Source organism: Capra hircus, chromosome 3 (assembly GCF_001704415.2).
Source record: "Capra hircus breed San Clemente chromosome 3, ASM170441v1, whole genome shotgun sequence".
Lineage (NCBI taxonomy): Eukaryota > Metazoa > Chordata > Mammalia > Artiodactyla > Bovidae > Capra > Capra hircus.
The window spans coordinates 17101797-17121491 of NC_030810.1; the positions used below are offsets into that span (position 1 = coordinate 17101797).

The 19695-nt window shown below is 37.8% G+C and overlaps 1 protein-coding gene across 2 annotated transcripts in view; it reads left to right on the forward strand.

Moving 5' to 3' along the window:
- The window catches only part of PPCS (phosphopantothenoylcysteine synthetase), a 140863-nt gene that overhangs the window by 18244 nt on the left and 102924 nt on the right, over window positions 1–19695 (forward strand). For both annotated transcript variants that reach the window (XM_018042652.1, XM_005678607.3), the window contains exons 3-6: window positions 1057–1177; window positions 8756–8943; window positions 16547–16636; window positions 17923–18076. In XM_018042652.1, the coding sequence (XP_017898141.1) occupies window positions 1057–1177; window positions 8756–8943; window positions 16547–16636; window positions 17923–18076 (553 nt within the window). The remainder of the gene's footprint in view (window positions 1–1056; window positions 1178–8755; window positions 8944–16546; window positions 16637–17922; window positions 18077–19695) is intronic.

Sequence of the window (19695 nt, forward strand, 5' to 3'; positions counted from 1 at the left end):
GGGCTGCAGTTCTGTGTTCTTTCTACTATACCATTCAGCTTTTTGTTCATATTCTGAGTAGTTGTCCCCAGAAGGCTTCAACACAATTCAGCAAAATGCAGTTACTTTGGTAGTCTGCCACTGCTGCTGCTGCTAAGTAGCATCAGTTGTGTCCGACTCTTCACGACCCCATGGATTGTAGCCTACTTCTAAGCAATTTGGCCTAGTAAGAGTGTGAAGTCTGGCTCCTGCCTTTCTGTCTTGCTTGACAATGCAACACCCTCAGCCTCTCTCAGCCTCCTCCTTCACCTGTAAAGGAGAAGATAACAGCGTCATAGGATTGTGGTGAAAACTCGGTATTTGATGTCCTTAACAGAGTACCTGGAGCATACGATTTGCTTTCAATCTGTTATCATTAGCCACGTAGAAGTACCTTTTGTGAAGCTGCCCCATTAATCAGAAACTATTTTTAAAGAATACCCAATAGTTTATTTTAATAAAGCTCCTATTAACATTTTAGCATTTTTAACACCTTAAAACATAATTTATATAATGATTTTAATTTAAATTAACAGTTAATTAAAATAAGCAATTATGAATGAAAAAATTTCAGACATCGTAATGAGTTTTGCTTGAGTATAAATAATTGTGTAGATCATTTATTGTGTAGATATTTCTCCACAAATTATTGTGTAGATATTTCTCCACAAATTATTGTGTAGATATTTCTCTGTTCCTGAGTATCATGGCAGTATTTCCTAAACCCTAGATAAGGCGACTTGATTTGAAACCTGAGTTGTTAATGGAAAAAAAAAATCAGAGATTGTGATTTTCCCAGAAATTTGTAGAGATGTGTCATCCTATCTGTAGGGAAACAGCATCTGATAACGTGACAACAGGAAGTTTAGGGAGAGACATCAAATACTGACATGAAATACTGAGGACATCAAATACTGAGTCCACGCTTCAGCAAAGTTGAGTTTTCTTTCTCAGATTATAAACATCGATAGTGTGGTGATCTCTTAATGACTCTTTCACTTAATAGTCTGGTAAGAAAATGTATTATTTTCTTCTTAGGTGGAAAACTATGCAAACCATATCTGTGACTTACCAGAGGAAAAAGAAGCATTTTCTCCTAGTTACGAAAAGGAAAACAAACAGCCTAGACATAAGTTTAAAGAGCTCCAACTCAAATCAGGTAATCTTTCCTTTTGTAAAAAATGTAAATTTTTTCTCTAATTCTAATAAGCGGAGTTTGACAATTATAGAAAATTTGGGAAATGTATAAAAACAGAAGGAAGGAAAAAAAATTACTGCATACCCTGCACCTCAAGAAAAGTATTTGTGATGTTTTAGGTTTATTTTCTGCCTGTCTTTTTAAGGTGTGTATTCTGAAATGTGTGTGAGAGAGTGCAGAATGGTTCTTTTCTTTAATGTCGGTTGCAGCACTTTGCGCACTAGGTCATCATGACCTGTGTCAGCTCTTCTGGGGCAGAGATCACGTCCTAGTCTCCCTGGTTTCGGGGTTCTCAACAGCTCCAGCCTTGTAAAGTACCTAGCAGGTTAAGGGCTCAGGAAATGTTTATTAAGTACTCCAGAGCTACAAAGGACGATACAGACAGGACCCCTTTAAAATACTGTATTTTTTTTTAACTCCATAAATTAGCTTTTATTATGATATGCAGTGTTTATTTAGATTTCAGTTCAATTCAGTCCCTGAGTTGTGTTTGATTCTTTGTGACCCCATGGACTGCAGCACACCATGGGGTCATTTTACGCTAGTAAATATTTATATTTACCACACATTTATTATTTTCTTTGTTTAGCATTTTTCTTTCATTTCAGATATTCTATTTGGAATCATTTTTCATTTTTTCATTTTAGAACTTTCTTTCACAAGGGTCCGTGATGGACAGTTTTCTGTATTTTAAATCTCAGGTGCAGAGTGAGTTGAGCTAATCATAAGATGTAATTCATTTGTACTTCACTCTAGTTTCAGTTTTCCTCCCCTTTTTTGTTTTCCATTGGATAACTGAGTTTTCTTCTGCTGGCTCAAAAGCTTGCATTCTAGTTTTGTTCATATTGTGATTGCATTTTAGGAATTTAAAATTTTTCCTGGCATTTTTTGTTTTTCTCAGCTGCAAGGTCGTTAAGGGCTCAAATCTGCCTTGCTGTAAGAAGCAAAAGCTCCTCTGTGCCCTGTTACTAGCATAAATTAATTAGCTCATGAAGGATTGGGAAATTGGGGAGTAATGTCACTATAATGGGAGTTATATGTGGAAGTTCACATATCATTTTCCCCAGCATATTAATGATTTGTATTCCCCAGGATATTAATGATTTGGGTTCACCAACAAGCCACGGAGTTTGTACCTAAAGCCCATTCATCCCACTTTCCTCTTCTGGGTTGTTTGGCTACATATTTTACCTTGAAAGTGCTTATTACAAAGATATTCCTAATCCTTTGCATTTTGCCTTTACTTTACCCTGCAGGCTCAGCTCCTTCTTTATCTCATCTTTACAGCAAACCTGATTTTAAGAAGAAGACAGACGCCTATATCTGCTGTGTACATGTGTATGTGTGCTCAGTTGTAGTCTGGCTCATTGCAGTTCCACAGACTGCAGCTGCCAGGCTCCTCTGTCCATGAAATTTTCCAGGCGAGAACCCTGAAGTGGGAAGCCATTTCCTACTCTAGGGCATCTTCCCGACCCAGGGGTAGAACCCATGTCCTCTGCACTGGCAGGCGATTCTTTACCGCTAGTGCCACCTGGGGATTCCCTATATTGGCTGTGTTGTTCAGTTGTTCAGTCATGTCCAACTCTTTACTACCCCATGGACTGTAGCCCGCCAGACTTCCCTGTCCTTCACTGTCTCCTGGAGCTTGCTCAGACTCATGGCCACTGAGTCAGTGATGCCATCCAACCATCTCACTCTGTCACCCTCTTCTCCTCCTGTCCTCACTCTTTCCCAGCATCAGGGTCTTTTCCATTGAATTGACTCTTCACATCAAGTGGCTAAAGTATTGGAACTTCAGCTTCAGCATCAGTCCTTCCAGTGAATATTCAGGCTTGATTTCCTTTAGGATTGACTGGTTTGATCTCCTTGATGTCCAAGGGACTCTCAAGAGTCTTCTCTGGCACCACAGTTCAAAAAAATCAGTTCTTTGGCACTCAGCCTTGTTTATGGTTGAACTTTCACATCTGTATATTACTACTGGAAAAACCATAGCTTTGGCTATGCCTTTGTTGACAAAGTGATGTGTCTGCTTTTTAATATGCTGTCTAGGTTTGTCATAGTTTTTCTTCCAAGGAGCAAGCGTCTTTTAATTTCAGGGCTACAGTCACCGGTCTGCAGTGATGTTGGAACCCAGGAAAATAAAGTCTGCCACTGTTTCCATTGTTTCCCATCAATCTGCTATGAAGTGATGGGACCAGGTGCCATGATCTTAGTCTTTTGAATGTTGAGGTTTAAGCCAGCTTTTTCACTCTCCTCTTTCACCTTCATCAAGAAGCTCTTTAGTTCCTCTTCACTTTTGCCATTAGGGTGGTGTCATCTGCCTATCTGAGATTATTGATATTTCTTCTGACAATCTTGATTCCAGCCTGTGCTTCATTCAGTCAAGCATTTCACATTATGTACTCTGCATTTAAGTTGAATAAGCAGGGTGCCAATATACATCTTTGACGTATTCCTTTCCCAATTTGGAACCCGTCCATTGTTCTGTGTCCAGTTCTAACTGTTGCTTCTTGATCTGCATACACGCGTTTTAGAGGCAGGTAAGGTGGTTTGGTATTCCCATATGTTTAATAATTTTCCACAGTTTGTTGTGATCCACACAGTCAGAGGCTTTAGCATAGTCAATGAAACAGAAGTAGAGTTTTTCTGGAATTCTCTTGCTTTTTCTGTGATCCAACAGATGTTGGCAATTTGATCTCTGGTTCCTCTGCCTTTCCTCAGTCCAGATTGTACATCTGGAAGTTCTTGGTTCATGTACTGTTGAAGCCTAGCTTGAAGGATTTTGAGCATTACCTTGCTAGCATGTGAGATGAGTGCAATTGTGCAGTAGTTTGAACATTCTTTGACATTGCCTTTCTTTGGGATTGGAATGAAAACTGACCTTTTCCAGTCCTGTGGCCGCTGCTGAGTTTTCCAAATTTACTGGCATATTAAGTGCAACACCCTAACAGCATCGTTTTTTTTAGGATTGGAAACAGCTCGTTTGGCATTCTATCACCACCACTAGCTTTGTTAGTAGTAATGCTTCCTAAGGCCCACGTGGCTTCACATTCTAAAATGTCTGGCTCTAGGTGAGTGATTACACCATTGTGGTTATCTGGGTCATTAAGATCTTTTTTGTATAGTTCTTTTGTGTATTCTTGCCGCCTCCTCTTAATATCTTCTGTTTCTGTTAGTCCATACCATTTCTGTCCTTTATTGTGCCCATCTTTGCATGAAATGTTCCCTAGGTATCTCTAATTTTTTTGAAGAGGTCTCTAGTCTTTCCCATTCTATTTTCCTCTATTTCTTTACATTGTTTACTTATATTTGCTATAGTATTCCCTTAATTTTTTTTAGGAATTTGACACATCTCTTTAATGAACCAATATAATTAGGATTCTCAGTGTTTTTATAGTATTAATTATGCAATGATAAAGGTTTTGAGTGCTCCAAGCCAACATTTTTCCATAAGCTACATTATTTTTAGTGAGCATTTTTGTGAAATACAGATCCGCTTGTTTATTTTAGGAACACATATGTCAATCACATCAGAAATGCATCTGTAATTAAAGGATGTCTTTTGAAAGTGGAGCAAACATGATTTGATGATGGGTTTTTTGAAGCCCTATACTTAAGTCTTCCCTTGGGGCTTCCCTTGTAGCTCAGTTGGTAAAGAATCTGCCTGTAACACAGGAGACCTGGGTTCGATCCCTGGGTTGGAAAGATCCCCTGGAGAAGGAGACTGGAACCCACTCCAGTATTCTTGCCTGGAGAATCCCATGGACAGAGGAGTCTGGCGGGCTATACAGCCCATGGGCTCGCAAGAGGTGGACACGACTTAGCGACTAAGCCAGCACCATACCAAGGTCATGGGCTTCCCTGATGGCTCAGATGGTAAAAAATCTGCCTGCAATGCAGGATACCTGGGTTCGACCCCCGGATTGGGAAGATCTCCTGGAGGAGGGCATGGCAACTCCAGTATTCTTGCCTGGAGAATCCCCATGAACAGAGGAGCCTGACAGGCAACTAAGCATAGCACAGCACATACCAAGGTCACAGATTTCAAGTTGGGTGGGAGAAAAAGAGAGAAATCACTGGTGACCCCAAGCTCTTTGGCCTGAACAGTTTTGAATACTGGAGATCCTAACTACTCAGCTTGGGTAGATGTGGGTGGTTCTATTTAGGGAAGACAGTAAAGAGTTTGCTCTTGGACATCTGCATTTGGATGTGAATATTAAACATCTGAGTGGAAAGGTCAAATAGGCAATTTTGTTTATGTCTGGAATGCATTGTGAACTAGAGATGTAAATTTGGGAGTCATCAGGTATAGCAAATACTTAAAGCCATAGGATGGTAGGAGATACCTTAGGGAATGGAAGGAAGAAGTTTCAGAGCTAGGCCCTGGTGTGTTCCAGTGTTTAGAGCTTAGAAAGGTAAGAAGTCAGCAAAGGAGTCTGAAAGGGAGTGGCATGAAAGCTAAGAGGAAACTAGCAGAGTGTGGGGCCCAAGCAGAGAAATGAGGAAGGTGTTTTCGGAAAAGGAAATGAACAATGGGGCCAAATACCATTAATGGGATATGTGGAGTGAGGACAGGAGACTGGCCATTGGCTCTGATCACGTGGGGCTCATTGTGATTTCGAGGAGAGCTGCTTCTGTGGAGCAGTGGACACAAAAGCCAATGAGTGGATTCAGGAGAGAACGGCAGGAGAGGGAGGGGACATGGCTGTGGGTGATCCTTCCTTCAAGTTGTGCAGCAAAGAGGAATGAAGAAATAGCGAAGGAGCCGGAGGGTGACATGAGTGTGAAGCAAAGGTTTCGTGGTTTTCATCACCTTGTTCTTATTTATTTATTTTTATTTTCATTTTTAAATTTTTTGGCCATGCTGTGTGCAGCATGCAGGATCTCAGTTTCCCACCCAGGGATCGAACCCATGCCCCCTGCGTGGAAGCATGGAGTCCTAACCACCGGACCACTAGGGAAGTCCCTATCACTGCTGATTTTAATGGGAGATATGATACCATGTCTCTCAGAAGAATAGTTGGGAAGAAAGCCCCATGAGACAGCAGAGATAAGAGTCAACTGCAATCCCACTGCTGGGCATACACACCGAGGAAACCAGAATTGAAAGAGACACATGTACCCCAGTGTTCATTGCAGCACTGTTCATAATAGCCAGGACCTGGAAACAACCTAAATGTCCATCAGCAGAGGAATGGATAAGAAAGCTGTGGTACATATACACAATGGAGTATTACTCAGCCATTAAAAAGAATACATTTGAATCAGTTCTAATGAGATGGATGAAACTGGAGCCAATTATACAGAGTGAAGTAAGCCAGAAAGAAAAACACCAATACAGTATACTAACACATATATACGGAATTTAGAAAGATGGTAATGATGACCCTGTATGCGAGACAGCAAAAGAGACACAGATGTATAGAAAGAACTTTTGGACTCTGAGGGAGAGGGAGAGGGTGGGATGATTTGGGAGAATGGCATTGAAACATGTATAATATCATGTAAGAAACGAAGTGCCAGTCTATGTTCGATACAGGATACAGGATGCTTGGGGCTGGTGCATGGGGATGATCCAGAGAGATGATATGGGGTGGGAGGTGGGAGGGGGATTCAGGATTGGGAGCTTGTATACACCCGTGGCGGATTCATGTCAATGTATGGCAAAACCAATACAGTATTGTAAAGTAAAATAAAGTAAAAAAAAAAAAAAAAGTCAACTGCAGGAGCTTTTTTTTGAGGAGAGAAGGAATGAGATCCAGTGCACAAGGGGAGGGCCTGGCCTTAGGAACAAGGGTATCTTGTTTAATCTCACAAGAGGGAAGAGTACCAGAGAGCTGGCAGATTTGGTAAGGGGAGCTCATGAAAGCCTTAGGAACAAGGGTATCTTGTTTAATCTCACAAGAGGGAAGAGTACCAGAGAGCTGGCAGATTTGGTAAGGGGAGCTCATGAAAGCTCTTTTCAAAGTACTTCTCTTTTCTCAGTAAAATAAGTCAGTTGTTCAGGTGAGAGGGAGGAGGGGTCGGAGGTATTATAGATTTGATGAAAGAGAAGAATGAAATAATGGTTTAGGTCTCTAGAAAATGAGAGAGAAAGACAAGCAGGGGAATGCAGGAGGATTGCTGAGCAGCAGTAGGGGCCCACTCAAGGCTGGTTGGTGGTCATGAGTTTGAAATGAAACCAATCAGCACTGTCTGTGCAGTTTTCTCCAGCTACATTCAGCTTCTGGAGTGCACTGGTGAAGTGCTGGCTCTAAACAGGTTGAAGTTTTGTCACCAAGTATAATGGGAGGAAAGGAGGCAAGAGAATTGTGAATATTTTCAGGGGAGTGATTGTAATGATGGGCTGTAGAATCTAAGCTGGGTAAGAAAGGAAATGAGAATAGGGATGGAATAAGGAATGCTAAAAAGTCTTTATAATCAATGGATGCTAGTTTACAGTATGGTCAAAAATTGTTGAAATTGAGTTGCTAGTACAAAGGGTGGGGAAGGATGATTGGAGAATAGGATGTTTGAATTTGAGGCTAGGGAGAGGCTATAGAAACTATACAGGCTAATGACAGGGTCTAGGGGATTAATACGGAGTAGGTGACTAAGATGGGATAGAGGACTAGATTTTTGGAAGTTAGCTGGTAAAGGAACTGAAAGGACAGGCTCCTGGAATATGATCATTTACCTGAATATTGAAATCATCAAGAATTTCGGCTTAGGATTAGCTGAGTGACTGTGGACAAGTTTCTTGGTGCCTGAGCCCTCATCTCTTAAAAGTGATAATATGATTCCTACCTCACTGGATTAAATAAGATAAATTTATCTCAAATGCTCAGTATAATACCTGCCACATTAGCAAACACTAACTGAAACAACGACACACTTTAAAAGTTATGCAAGGACAAATTTTAAACTTACACAGGTAGTAAGAATATCTAGAATACCAACCTAGACAGCATATTAAAAAGCAGACATTACTTTGCCACCAAAGGTCCATCTAGTCAAGGCTATGGTTTTTACAGTAGTCATGTATAGATGTGAGAGCTGGACTATAAAGAAAGCTGAGTCCCAAAGGATTGATGCTTTTGAATTGTGGTGTTGGAGAAGACTCTTGAGAGTCCCTTGGACTGCAAGGAGATCCAACCAGTCAATCCTAAGGGAAATCAGTCCTGGGTGTTCATTGGAAGGACTGATGTTGAAGCTGAAACTCCAATACTTTGGCCACCTGATGCGAAGAACCAATTCATTGGAAAAGTACCCTGATGATGGGAAAGATTGAAGGCAGGGGGAGAAGGGGGTGACAGAAGATAAGACAGTTGGATGGCATCACCGACTCAATGGACATGAGTTTGAGTAGGCTCTAGGAGTTGGTGATGGACAGGGAAGCTTGGCCTGCTGCAGTTCATGGGGTTGCAGAGTCGGACACAACTGAGCGACTGAATTGAACTGAAGAATATCTACTGCTTTTGAGAACCTTTTCCCACTACTTTTTAGTTTTTTGCCTGCATTTCTTGTAACAATATTGTTTCTGTTATTTCTTCCTAACAGAAAGGCAAACAAAGGAGGTTGAAATGTATCAAGAAGGCTTGTCTACAGTGGCCCTGAGCAGCCCTGGTGAACAGATCACACACTTAATCATGGAAAGAAGTACACTCTTGAGGAAACTGGAACTTGGGAACCCCAAGCCAGAACCACAAAGATGTCTGAGCCGTAACCTGCAGAAAGGCTTTCCCCAGGTATTCCAAAATTAACTACAGAATTGAATAAGAAGCAGGCCAGTTGAAAAATGCATGTGTTTATTTAACCTTTCCTACATTAAAATATCAGGAAGCCAATTTTGATAGTGTTTAAGAATATGAACTTTAGGTTTGAATGGACCTGCTCTGCCCCTTGTGAGCAGTATGTCCTTGAATAAATTACTTAATTTTTGTGAGCCTCATCATCATAATCTGTAAAATCTGGGAGCAACTCACCTACTCCACAAGATGATCATGTAAATGAAATGAAATTGCTTAATATATGTATAGCTCTAAGATGAAACCCCACATGTTAATTAGCATTATTCTTGAGAACCTACTGTGTGCCAGGCTTTGTGCTAGTAGATGTAGGAACAAAGTCAAATTAAACATGATCTGGACTTGCAAGGAGAGAAAAATGAAAGAAATAAATGAAGCTAATGAAGGAAAGAAATGAACTAGTGGTTATAATTCAGTGTGGAAAGTTCTTTAGTAAAGTGAGGCACATAAGGCTGGGAGAACCTGGGGGAGAGGCTCAGTCAGGATGGATAGAAAAGGCTTCCAGAAGAGGTGGTATTGAGTAGCATTTTGAAAGCTGAGTAGGTGTGAGTTGGATGAAGAAGAAGGGAAAGGCATTTCTGGCAGAGGAGACAGTGTATAACACATACTGGTTCATGTGAGTCAATGCTGAGAAATGCACCCGGAGATATTTTCAGAAACCATTTCATGGTGAGACACATATGCTAAGCTAGAGAGTTTGGACTCAGCACTCAGCAGTGTTCCTGGAGCATACTAGAGGCATAAAAATATTTCAAATTGACTAATGACTGACTGCTGTAAAAGGTCTGGAGAGTCACTAAATGATTTTAAGAGAAGAGTAACATGCACGCACGCACAGCATGATCTAATTTGTGTTTTAGAAAAATCATTCTGGCCATCGTGGAGAGATGGATTGGAAAGGGGCCAGATTGGAAGCAAGGGTTTCAGGAGATGTTAAATAATACATAATTAAAGAATGAGAACCAAAAACAAGACTCAGAGTGTAAATGGAGAAGGGAAAATGAACTAAGGAGTTATGAAGGAGATGGAATCTATAAAACAAATTGGTGTTTTGAAGGTGAAGTCTTAGGTGATTTTAAGGCTAAGATCATAGTTTACTTAGATCACTACTAAGTCATAGTTTTACAACTCATGGACAGGAAGAATTCAAACAGAAACTATAAAAGATTTTGTTATTATAAAATGTAATTCATAACATTTCTGTCACATTCCCGTTTATATTTTGTTTAAGCTAATGCTGTCATTTGCCTGAGCATAAAGTAATTAGTAGAGTCACTTTTTTGTAGAAATTGACAAGCTGATTCTAAAATGGATAAGGAAGGCAAAGGAACTAGAATAGCCCAAACAACTTTGAAAAAGAAGAACAAGTTGGAAGATACACTCTTCCCGCTTTCAAGACTTACCATAAAGCTGCAGTAATCAAGAATGTGTATATAGATCAATGGAACAAAATAAAGACCCGCACCTGTATGGTGAATTGGTTTTCAAAACAGATGGGAAGGTAATTTAATGGGGAAAAGATGTGCTTTTCTACAAATGGTGCTGGAACAATTGGACAGGCATATGCAAAAAACAAACAGAAAAAACTCCCTCAACTCTATTGAGTTCCCTTCCCCACTGGAAAAGGAGGGAGACCCTACCCTAAATACTATGAGATAGTCAAACACATGATACCCAGCTTTGGACAGAGATGTGGTTCATAGTTAATCACATAGACTTACAGCCCAGGGGAGGACACTGCCTGTCAGGCAGGGCCACAGGGGCTGGTATTCAGGAACGGAGTAAACTCACAGGACCCTCGGGAGACAGACTTTGTGGTAACAGTAGGAGAGGTGCCCCTTTGTTCCTGTGGGAGGGTATGACTGGCTTGCCTAAACAATTTCATGGGTTAGCGGTGAAATGACAGTCATTAGATGGCTGAGGACTAGGTAGGCTATAGCTGTTCTGGCTGATAGGGGCACTAGCTGGGTAGGGAATCTTTCCTGTCGGATAGGGGTATGTCTGGCAAAAGCAGGGGAACTCATGGTGAGGCTTTTGGTGCACTGTGAGGTACAAGGGTATGAAGGCAACACACGAAATTTAAGGCTTTGTAATACCTTTATCCTATCCATATACAAAAATTAACTCAAAACAGTTCATAGATCATGTAGGAGATAAAATCTACAGAAGGAAATTTTAGTGACCTTGGGTTTGGAAGGATTTTTATCAGACAGGAAGAGCACAGAGTATGAAATTGGATTTTATCAAAATTCAGAATGTTGCTCTTCAAAAGACAGAAATAAAAGAGGAAGGCACAGACTAGGAGATAATATTTTTTTAAATGTGTCCAACAAAATCTTTCTATCTAAATATATAAATAAGTCTTATAGCTCAATAATAATAACACATACAACCCAACTAAAAAATGGGCAAAAAAATTAAAAAGCAACTACACCAGAGAAGATATACAAATAGTAAATAAGCATATGAAATAATGCTTAAATTCATTTATTATTAGGAAAACACAAAAATCACAATGAGTCACCACTATCAATTTATCAATATCAATGAGTGCCCAGAATTAAAAGACTAACCATATCAAGTATTGTTGACAATTTGAAGCAACTGTAATCCTCATATTCTACTGATGGGAGTATAAAATGATCCTACCACTTTGAAAATTGCTTAGCACTGCCTTAAAAAGTTAAATATGCAACTGTTACATTTCATTTCTAGGAATATACCAAGAGAAATGAAAGCATGTGGCCGTGTAAAGACTTACACATGTCACAGCAACTTTCATTGTATAATCAACTCAAGTGTTCATCAACAGGTAAACATATAGATCTATAGAATGGAATATTACTTTATAATAAAAAAGAAAAAGTGGACAACAGAACAGATATATCTCAATTATCCGAGTGAATAAGCCAGACCAAAAAGAGTACATAGTCTATGGTTCCATTTGTATAAAGCAGTAGGAAATGCAAACTGGTATAAAATAACAGAAACAGATCAGTGGTTATCTGAGGACACTGTTGGGAAAGAATAAATTTAAGGAAGCATATCTTTTGCCTGTAGTGGATATTTTCATTATCTTGATTGTGTTGGTTTCATGAATGTATACATGTAACAAAAAACTGTACACTGTAAATATGTTCAGTTTGTTGTATATTGATTACCCCTTTAAAAAACTAAAAAAAAATTTTTTGCAAAGATATTATTATTATGAACTGTAGCTTGTAAAAGTTTCATTGCCTCCCTAGTTATATTTTACATACACTAATGTTGGAGAAGGAAATGGCAACCTACTCCAGTACTCTTGCCTGGAAAACCCCATGGATGGAGGAGCCTGGTAGGCTATAGTCCATGGGGTCGCAAAGAATCGGACATGACTGAGCGACTTCACTTTCAATGTTGAACTAACCTGTGCATAAAGTAGATGAGAGAATCATTCCTACCAAAATGGGACCACAAATGATGACTTGAAACCCCAAGAAGTTTTGCAAAGCCTGATCTACATATAAACTATATTTTATTTAACATAAGTTTTTTTATTGGCTTTTTAACTTAATATAGGCACATAGTAAAAAAGGATTCAAGCAGTATAAAATAGAATGAAAAATGAGTTATCTTCTTACCTCAAATCCTCAGTTTCACACTGCTAAGCAACCACTGCCAACAATTTTTTAATCTATCTTTCTAAAAAAATTTCCATTCTCTTAAAATTCAAATTATATTCCATTATGCCTATTGTTTTCAGTATCTGTAATAGCATGTAGAGATTTTCCTTTGTCTTTTTGATAACATATATCCTTTAAATGGCTTAAAGCTCAACATTCAGAAAACTAAGATCATGGCATCTGGTCCCATCACTTCATGGGAAATAGATGGGGAAATAGTGGAAACAGTGTCAGACTTTATTTTTTTGGGCTCCCAAATCACTGAAGATTGTGACTGCAGCCGTGAAATTAAAGGACACTTACTCCTTGGAAGGAAAGTTATGACCAATATGACAGCATATTCAAAAACAGAGACATTGGGTCTTTTCCAATGAGTCAACTCTTAGCATGCGGTGGCCAAAGTTTTGGAGTTTCAGCGTCAGCATCAGTCCTTCCAGTGAACACCCAGGTCTGGTCTCCTTCAGAATGGACTGGTTGGATCTCCTTGCAGTCCAGAGGACTCTCAAGAGTCTTCTCCAACACCGCAGTTCAAAAGCATCAATTCTTCGGCGCTCACCTTTCTTCACAGTCCAACTCTCACATCCATACATGACCACTGGAAAAACCATAGCCTTGACTAGATGGACCTTTGTTGGCAAAGTAATATCTGCTTTTGATTATGCTATCTAGGTTGGTCATAACTTTCCTTCCAAGGAATAAGCGTCTTTTAATTTCATGGCTGCAGTCACCATCTGAAGTGATTTTGGAGCCCCAGAAAATAAAGTCTGACACTGTTTCCACTGTTTCCCCATCTATTTGCCATGAAGTGATGGGACCAGATGCCGTGATCTTCGTTTTCTGAATGTTGAGCTTTAAGCCAACTTTTTCACTCTCCTCTTTCACTTTCATCAAGAGGCTTTTTAGTTCCTCTTCACTATCTGCCATTGGAGAAGGCAATGGCGCACTACTCCAGTACTCTTGCCCGGAAAATCCCATGGACAGAGGAGCCTGGTAGGCTGCGGTCCATGGGTTCTCGAAGAGTCGGACGCGACTGAGCGACTTGACTTTCACTTTTCACTTTCCTGCATTGGAGAAGGAAATGGCAACCCACTCCAGTGTTCTTGCCTGGAGAATCCCAGGGACGGGGGAGCCTGGTGGGCTTCCGTCTATGGGGTCACACAGAGTTGGACATGACTGAAATGACTTAGCAGCAGCAGCACTTTCTGCCACGAGGGTGGTGTCATCTGCATATCTGAACATCTGGAAGTTCGCAGTTCACCTATTGCTGGCCAACTGCCTAGAACTTTTCTTATCTGATCACAACCCCTTTCTCTTCACGAAGCTGTGCATCCCTAAATAATATATATAGTAGTTTAGTTTTGTCTATTTTTGAACATTACATACAAGGAATCAACTTTGGGAAGTGCTTTTTTGTAAAACGTTATATTTGTATTATCTATTTTTAATCAGCTTGTCACTGCTATGTATTATTCCATCATGTGAATATACAGCATGAGCCTATCCATTCTATGCTAATTTGGGTTATTTCCAATTTATTATCTATTTTGAACGTATTTTAATTTAATCAGTTATGCTGCTGTGAATATTCTTCTGTGTGTGCATTCATTTGTATAGGGTATACAGCTAAGAGTAGATTTAGGAAATTATAGAGTATGTGGATCTTCAGCTTTACTAAATAATGTCAAACTTTCTTCTTAAATTAGTGGTACCAGTTTATTTTGGCACTAGTATTGTATGAGAATGCCTTTGCTTCTCATCAACCCCTGATGTTTTCAGACTTTTAAATTTTTGCTAAACTACTGGGTGCATAATGATATCCCATATTGGTTTTAATTAGCATTTCCCTGATTACAAATGAATTTAGTGTAATTATTTGTCACTTGCATTTCCTATTTTGTTAGTGTTTATTCAGGTCTCTTGTCCATTAAAAAATTGAGTCGTCTGTCTTCTTATTTACATGTTTTGTCTATGTTCTGGTTTCAAGTCTTGTGTCACAAATACTTTTTCCCCACTCTGTGACTTGTCCTTTTAATATTCTTAAAAGTGTCTTTTAATGAACAGAAGTTCTTAAATTTACGATTGTTTAGTTTATCAATCATCTGTTTTATAGTTAGTGTTTTTCTGTCCTGTTTAAGAAATTCTTTCCTTCTGGGATTTTGAATTTTGGTTGCATTGACTCTATAAGTCTATTTGAGAGGAATTGGCTATCTTAAAATATTGATGTTATCTGTGATCATAGAGTATCTCTCCATTTACTTTTTAATGTATATAAGTAAAGTTTTATCACTTTTTTCACAAAATCTTGCACATTTTTTTGTTATATTTATTGCTAGTTACTTCATATTTTTGGATGCAGTTAGTAGTGAATGCTGTATGTTTTTTTAGAATTTAATTTTCTAATTATCTATTGCTAGTATTAAAAGTATAATTATTTTTATATATTGACTATACTTAGCAATATTGCTGAAATTTCCCATTCATTTTAATAATTTATTTGAAGATTTTGTACTTTTTCCACCTGTACAATCATATCTGAGAATAATGATACTTTTGTTTCTTCCTTTCCCATCTTTATTCCTTTAAATTTCTTTACTTACCTTACTATACTGATTGGATCTTTAGTATTATCTTGAATAGCAGACATACTTGTCTTGTTAATGATATCATAGAGAAAGTATTCAGCTATTCACTAGTATGATGTTTGGTTAAGAGTTGCTGTTTTTTCAAAAAGTTGTCTGATTTTTGCAAAAGAGAGAGGTTAGATTTTTATTATTCTTGTTTTCTTTTACAGTTCTACAGTTCCATCACAGTATTTTTTAAAAATAGGTCAGAAGTTATGAGGGTATATTAGAAAAGAAAATAAGTTATGTGGACTGTAAATGTTTTAAATTTGTAAGATTCTATAAATAAAGCTATATTCTGTTGAAAAAAAAAAGAGTTGCTGTTTTTTAAAGATAGACTTTATTGAGTTAAGAAAGTTCTCCTTTATTCCTGATTTGTTCAGAGCTTCTATTAGAAATTGATGTTGAGTTTAGAAAATGTTGAGTTTTTTTCTATAGCTATTGAAATGATGAAGTCATTTAGAACTTTTACCCATTAATGTGAGAATTTCATTGATTAAATTTTCTAATGTTAAACCTATCTTGTATTCCTGGGATGCATCCAACTGCTTCATGATATGTTATCCTTTCTAAATAGTATAGATTCAGTTTGATAAGCTTTTCTTTAAATTTTTGCATCTATATTTATTTATGAGGGAGGTAGCCCTGTGATTTTGCTTTCTGTGTTACCTTTGTCAGGTTTTAATATCAAGATCCATCTAGGCAGTGTTAGCCAGCCTTTTTTTTTCATTATTGCTTCTATAATGAGACTTTTAAAATAATTTTTTCTATCACTCTCCCATGAAATCTTGATGGTACTGATATAAAGTAATTCTGTTTATGTACCACAGACATCTGTACTTTGTATTTAAAAGGGTAAGATTTCCCCACTTAGGAATCAGTTTGAACTCCCCTGGGGGCAGTATTATCTCACTGAGAATGCATAGTCTAGCCTCATAAAATTGACTGGATTGTGCTCCCTCTTTCTCATATATATTTTTAATTTAAATGACATTTTAAGACTTTCCTGGTAGTTCAGACAGTAAAGCATCTGCCTACAATGCGGGAGACCTGGATTCAATCCCTGGGTTGAGAAGATCCTCTGGAGAAGGAAATGGCAACCCACTCCAGTACTCTTGCCTGGAAAATCTCATGGATAGAAGAGCCTGGTAGGTTACAGTCTGTGGGGTCGCAAAGAGTTGGACACAGCTGAGCAACTTCACCTTACCTCAACTTTTGTTCATGAAGCTGATTGATATAATATTCATTTACCTCACTTAGGAGAAACTTGAACAAACCCACCAGCCTCTGCAAAAGGACCATCAGAAACATCAAGAACCTGTGCATCAGTCTAAAAAAAGCCTGAGTGAGGTAAGAAAAAATTTACAATCTTTTGCTTAGGTAATTACAAGTTAGCTTTTACCTTGGAAGTATTTTGTTTGAATACATTAAAATGCATAAATCCATGCTGTAAAAGATATAAGTTGTGCATAAGAGTATTATGAACACATCATAGAAATTTGGGAAGAAAAAATAAATTGTTTAACACAATAGCTGATTTTTATTGAATGTATCAAAATTTAAGCAATCAATATGTGTTATGTCCTTTGAAAAATCACCTTGGGACAGTACACACTTCTTTCCAAATATATTTGAAGCTTCTTTTTGCAGGGAGGTCCTTTAAAATGTGTTGCACATTATTTTAAATATAAGTAATTCTCTTTGTAGAAATTATTTTTGATCTAGGGAAATGTTATTAAGAGTTAAATCCAGTGAATAAAGTATATATAGAGAATTTAACAATGGGAAGCAACCCAAGATAAATATATGTGGATGAAACCATGGTATTTTCAATAGCAAAAATGGAAAACTACCAAAATGTTGAAATGATTATATAAATTATGTTGTACCCACTGGAACATTATATAGCCTCTAAAAATTATCATTACACAATCTATATAGCAATGTAGAAAAAAAATTCCTCATATAATGTTAAATAAAAAAGCCAGACAGAAATGTGTACATAGATTGAGACTATGACTATGTAAAAAATGTGTGTAAATGAAAAATACTGCAAGGAAATATACCAGTAAGCTGAAAGTAGTTTTTTTATGTATATGGTATTAATATTTGGTTGTTTTCTTACTTTTTAGGAAAATTTGTATAATGAAATTATATTCATATATGAAATACATATCTTGGGAATCAAAAGCAAAATATAATTAAGATTTAATTTCTTACATAGCTTTTAAAATGCTTTAAAAATAGTCGTAGGAAAGGAGCTCTAAACATGAATTGAGCCCTAATTGTTCCAACTTTGAAATTAAATAAAATTTAATGTAAAGGCATTTTACAAGCTGTATTTAATTACCATATAAATGAGGAATATTTTCCTTCTTTTTTGCCAATGATTATTTTTATGATTAAATTTCTAGTTTTAAAAATAATTATATAACCATAATCTCTTAAGTGTTTTAGGTTTGAAGGTGAAATTGTATAAAAACAATAAAATATCACTAATTTTATATGGTTCAACCTAAAAAAAGAAATGCACATAAATAATCTACTCTTCTTTATTGGCTTTCAAACACTTAGAGGGCAATATCCTAAGAGTATATTTACTTTTTGGTGTACTACTAACAGCAGTTTTATTTCAGTCCCATAATGAAGATCCAGAAAAAGATAAAACACCACAAAACTGCAGAGAGAGAGATTTGGAGGACGTAGCACAGAAGTTAGAGATGGCCCATGGAGAGATCCGAAGGCTCACTGATGAACTGCAAGGGAAGGAGAAGGTACAGAGCAAACTCGGTAAGCTGTGCTGACAGATGAACATCTCTGACCATGTTTTAAATGTGATGGTCCTGCTAAGGGTAAAACACAAGGACACAGAGAAAAAAATCTTCTAAGATAAACACATAAAAGTCTGATATGTAGTCTCATTTTCTACAGTGTCCAGAAGTTTTTGTCGAAGCATATCATAACTACCAAAAGGTGTACAACTCCAGTACACCACCCAGTGCAAGAAATTTCCAGTGCTCCAGAAGCCCTGTTTCTTCTCCCTATGTCTACATACTCTCTCCTCCCCTAAAGTCATGACTAGTCCTAACTTTTAAGGCTATTTCTCAGTTTTAACTGCAGGGAATATACATTGTTTAGCTTGTTTCTTTTGTTCAATATTATATTTGTGAGATTCATCCATATTCTTGCATGTAACAGTAATTTGTTCACTTTTGCCATTTGTACTCTAGTATTTCATTGAATAAACATACTCCATTTATTTTATTTAGCCCTTCTACTCTTGATAGACATTTATGTTGTTTCTAGTTGTGGTCTATTATGAACAGTGCTGCTCTAAGTATTCTTGTCTTTATCTATACATTTCTGATCATGATATACTTGAGTAGAATTATTAGATCAGACGGTTAAGTATTTGTTCTGTGTTGGTAGATTACTGCAAATAACTTAAATAAGCAGAGTGACAATATACAGCCTTGACGTACTCCTTTTCCGATTTGGAACCAGTCTGTTGTTCCATGTCCAGTTCTAACTGTTGCTTCCTGACCTGCATATAGGTTTCTCAAGAGGCAGGTCAGGTGGTCTGGTATTCCCATCTCTTTCAGAATTTGCCACAGTTTATTGTGATTCACACAGTCAAAGGCTTTGGCATAGTCAATAAAGCAGAAATAGATGTTTTTCTGGAACTCTCTTGCTTTTTCCATGATCCAGCGGATGTTGGCAATTTGATCTCTGGTTCCTCTGTCTTCTGAAACCAGCTTGAACATCTGGAAAGTTCATGGTTCACGTATTGCTGAAGCCTGGCTTGGAGAATTTTGAGCATTACTTTACTAGCGTGTGAGATGAGTGCAATTGTGCAGTAGTTTGAGCATTCTTTGGCATTGCCTTTCTTTGGGATTGGAATGAAAACTGACCTTTTCCAGTCCTGTGGCCACTGCTGAGTTTTCCAAATTTGCTGGCATATTGAGTGCAGCATTTTCACAGCATCATCTTTCAGGATTTGAAATAGCTCAACTGGAATTCCATCACCTCCACTAGCTTTGTTCGTAGTGATGCTTTCTAAGGCCCACTTGACTTCACATTCCAAGATGTCTGGTTCTAGATGAGTCATCACACCATCGTGATTATCTTGGTCGTGAAGATCCCTTTTGTACAGTTCCTCTGTGTATTCTTGCCACCTCTTCTTAATATCTTCTGCTTCTGTTAGGTCTATACCATTTCTGTCCTTTATCGAGCCTATCTTTGCATGAAATGTTCCCTTGGTATCTCTGATTTTCTTGAAGAAATTTCTAGCCTTTCCCATTCTGTTGTTTTCCTCTATTTCTTTGCATTGATTGCTGAGAAAGGCTTTCTTATCTCTTCTTGCTTTTCTTTGGAACCCTGCATTAACATGCTTGTATCTTTCCTTTTCT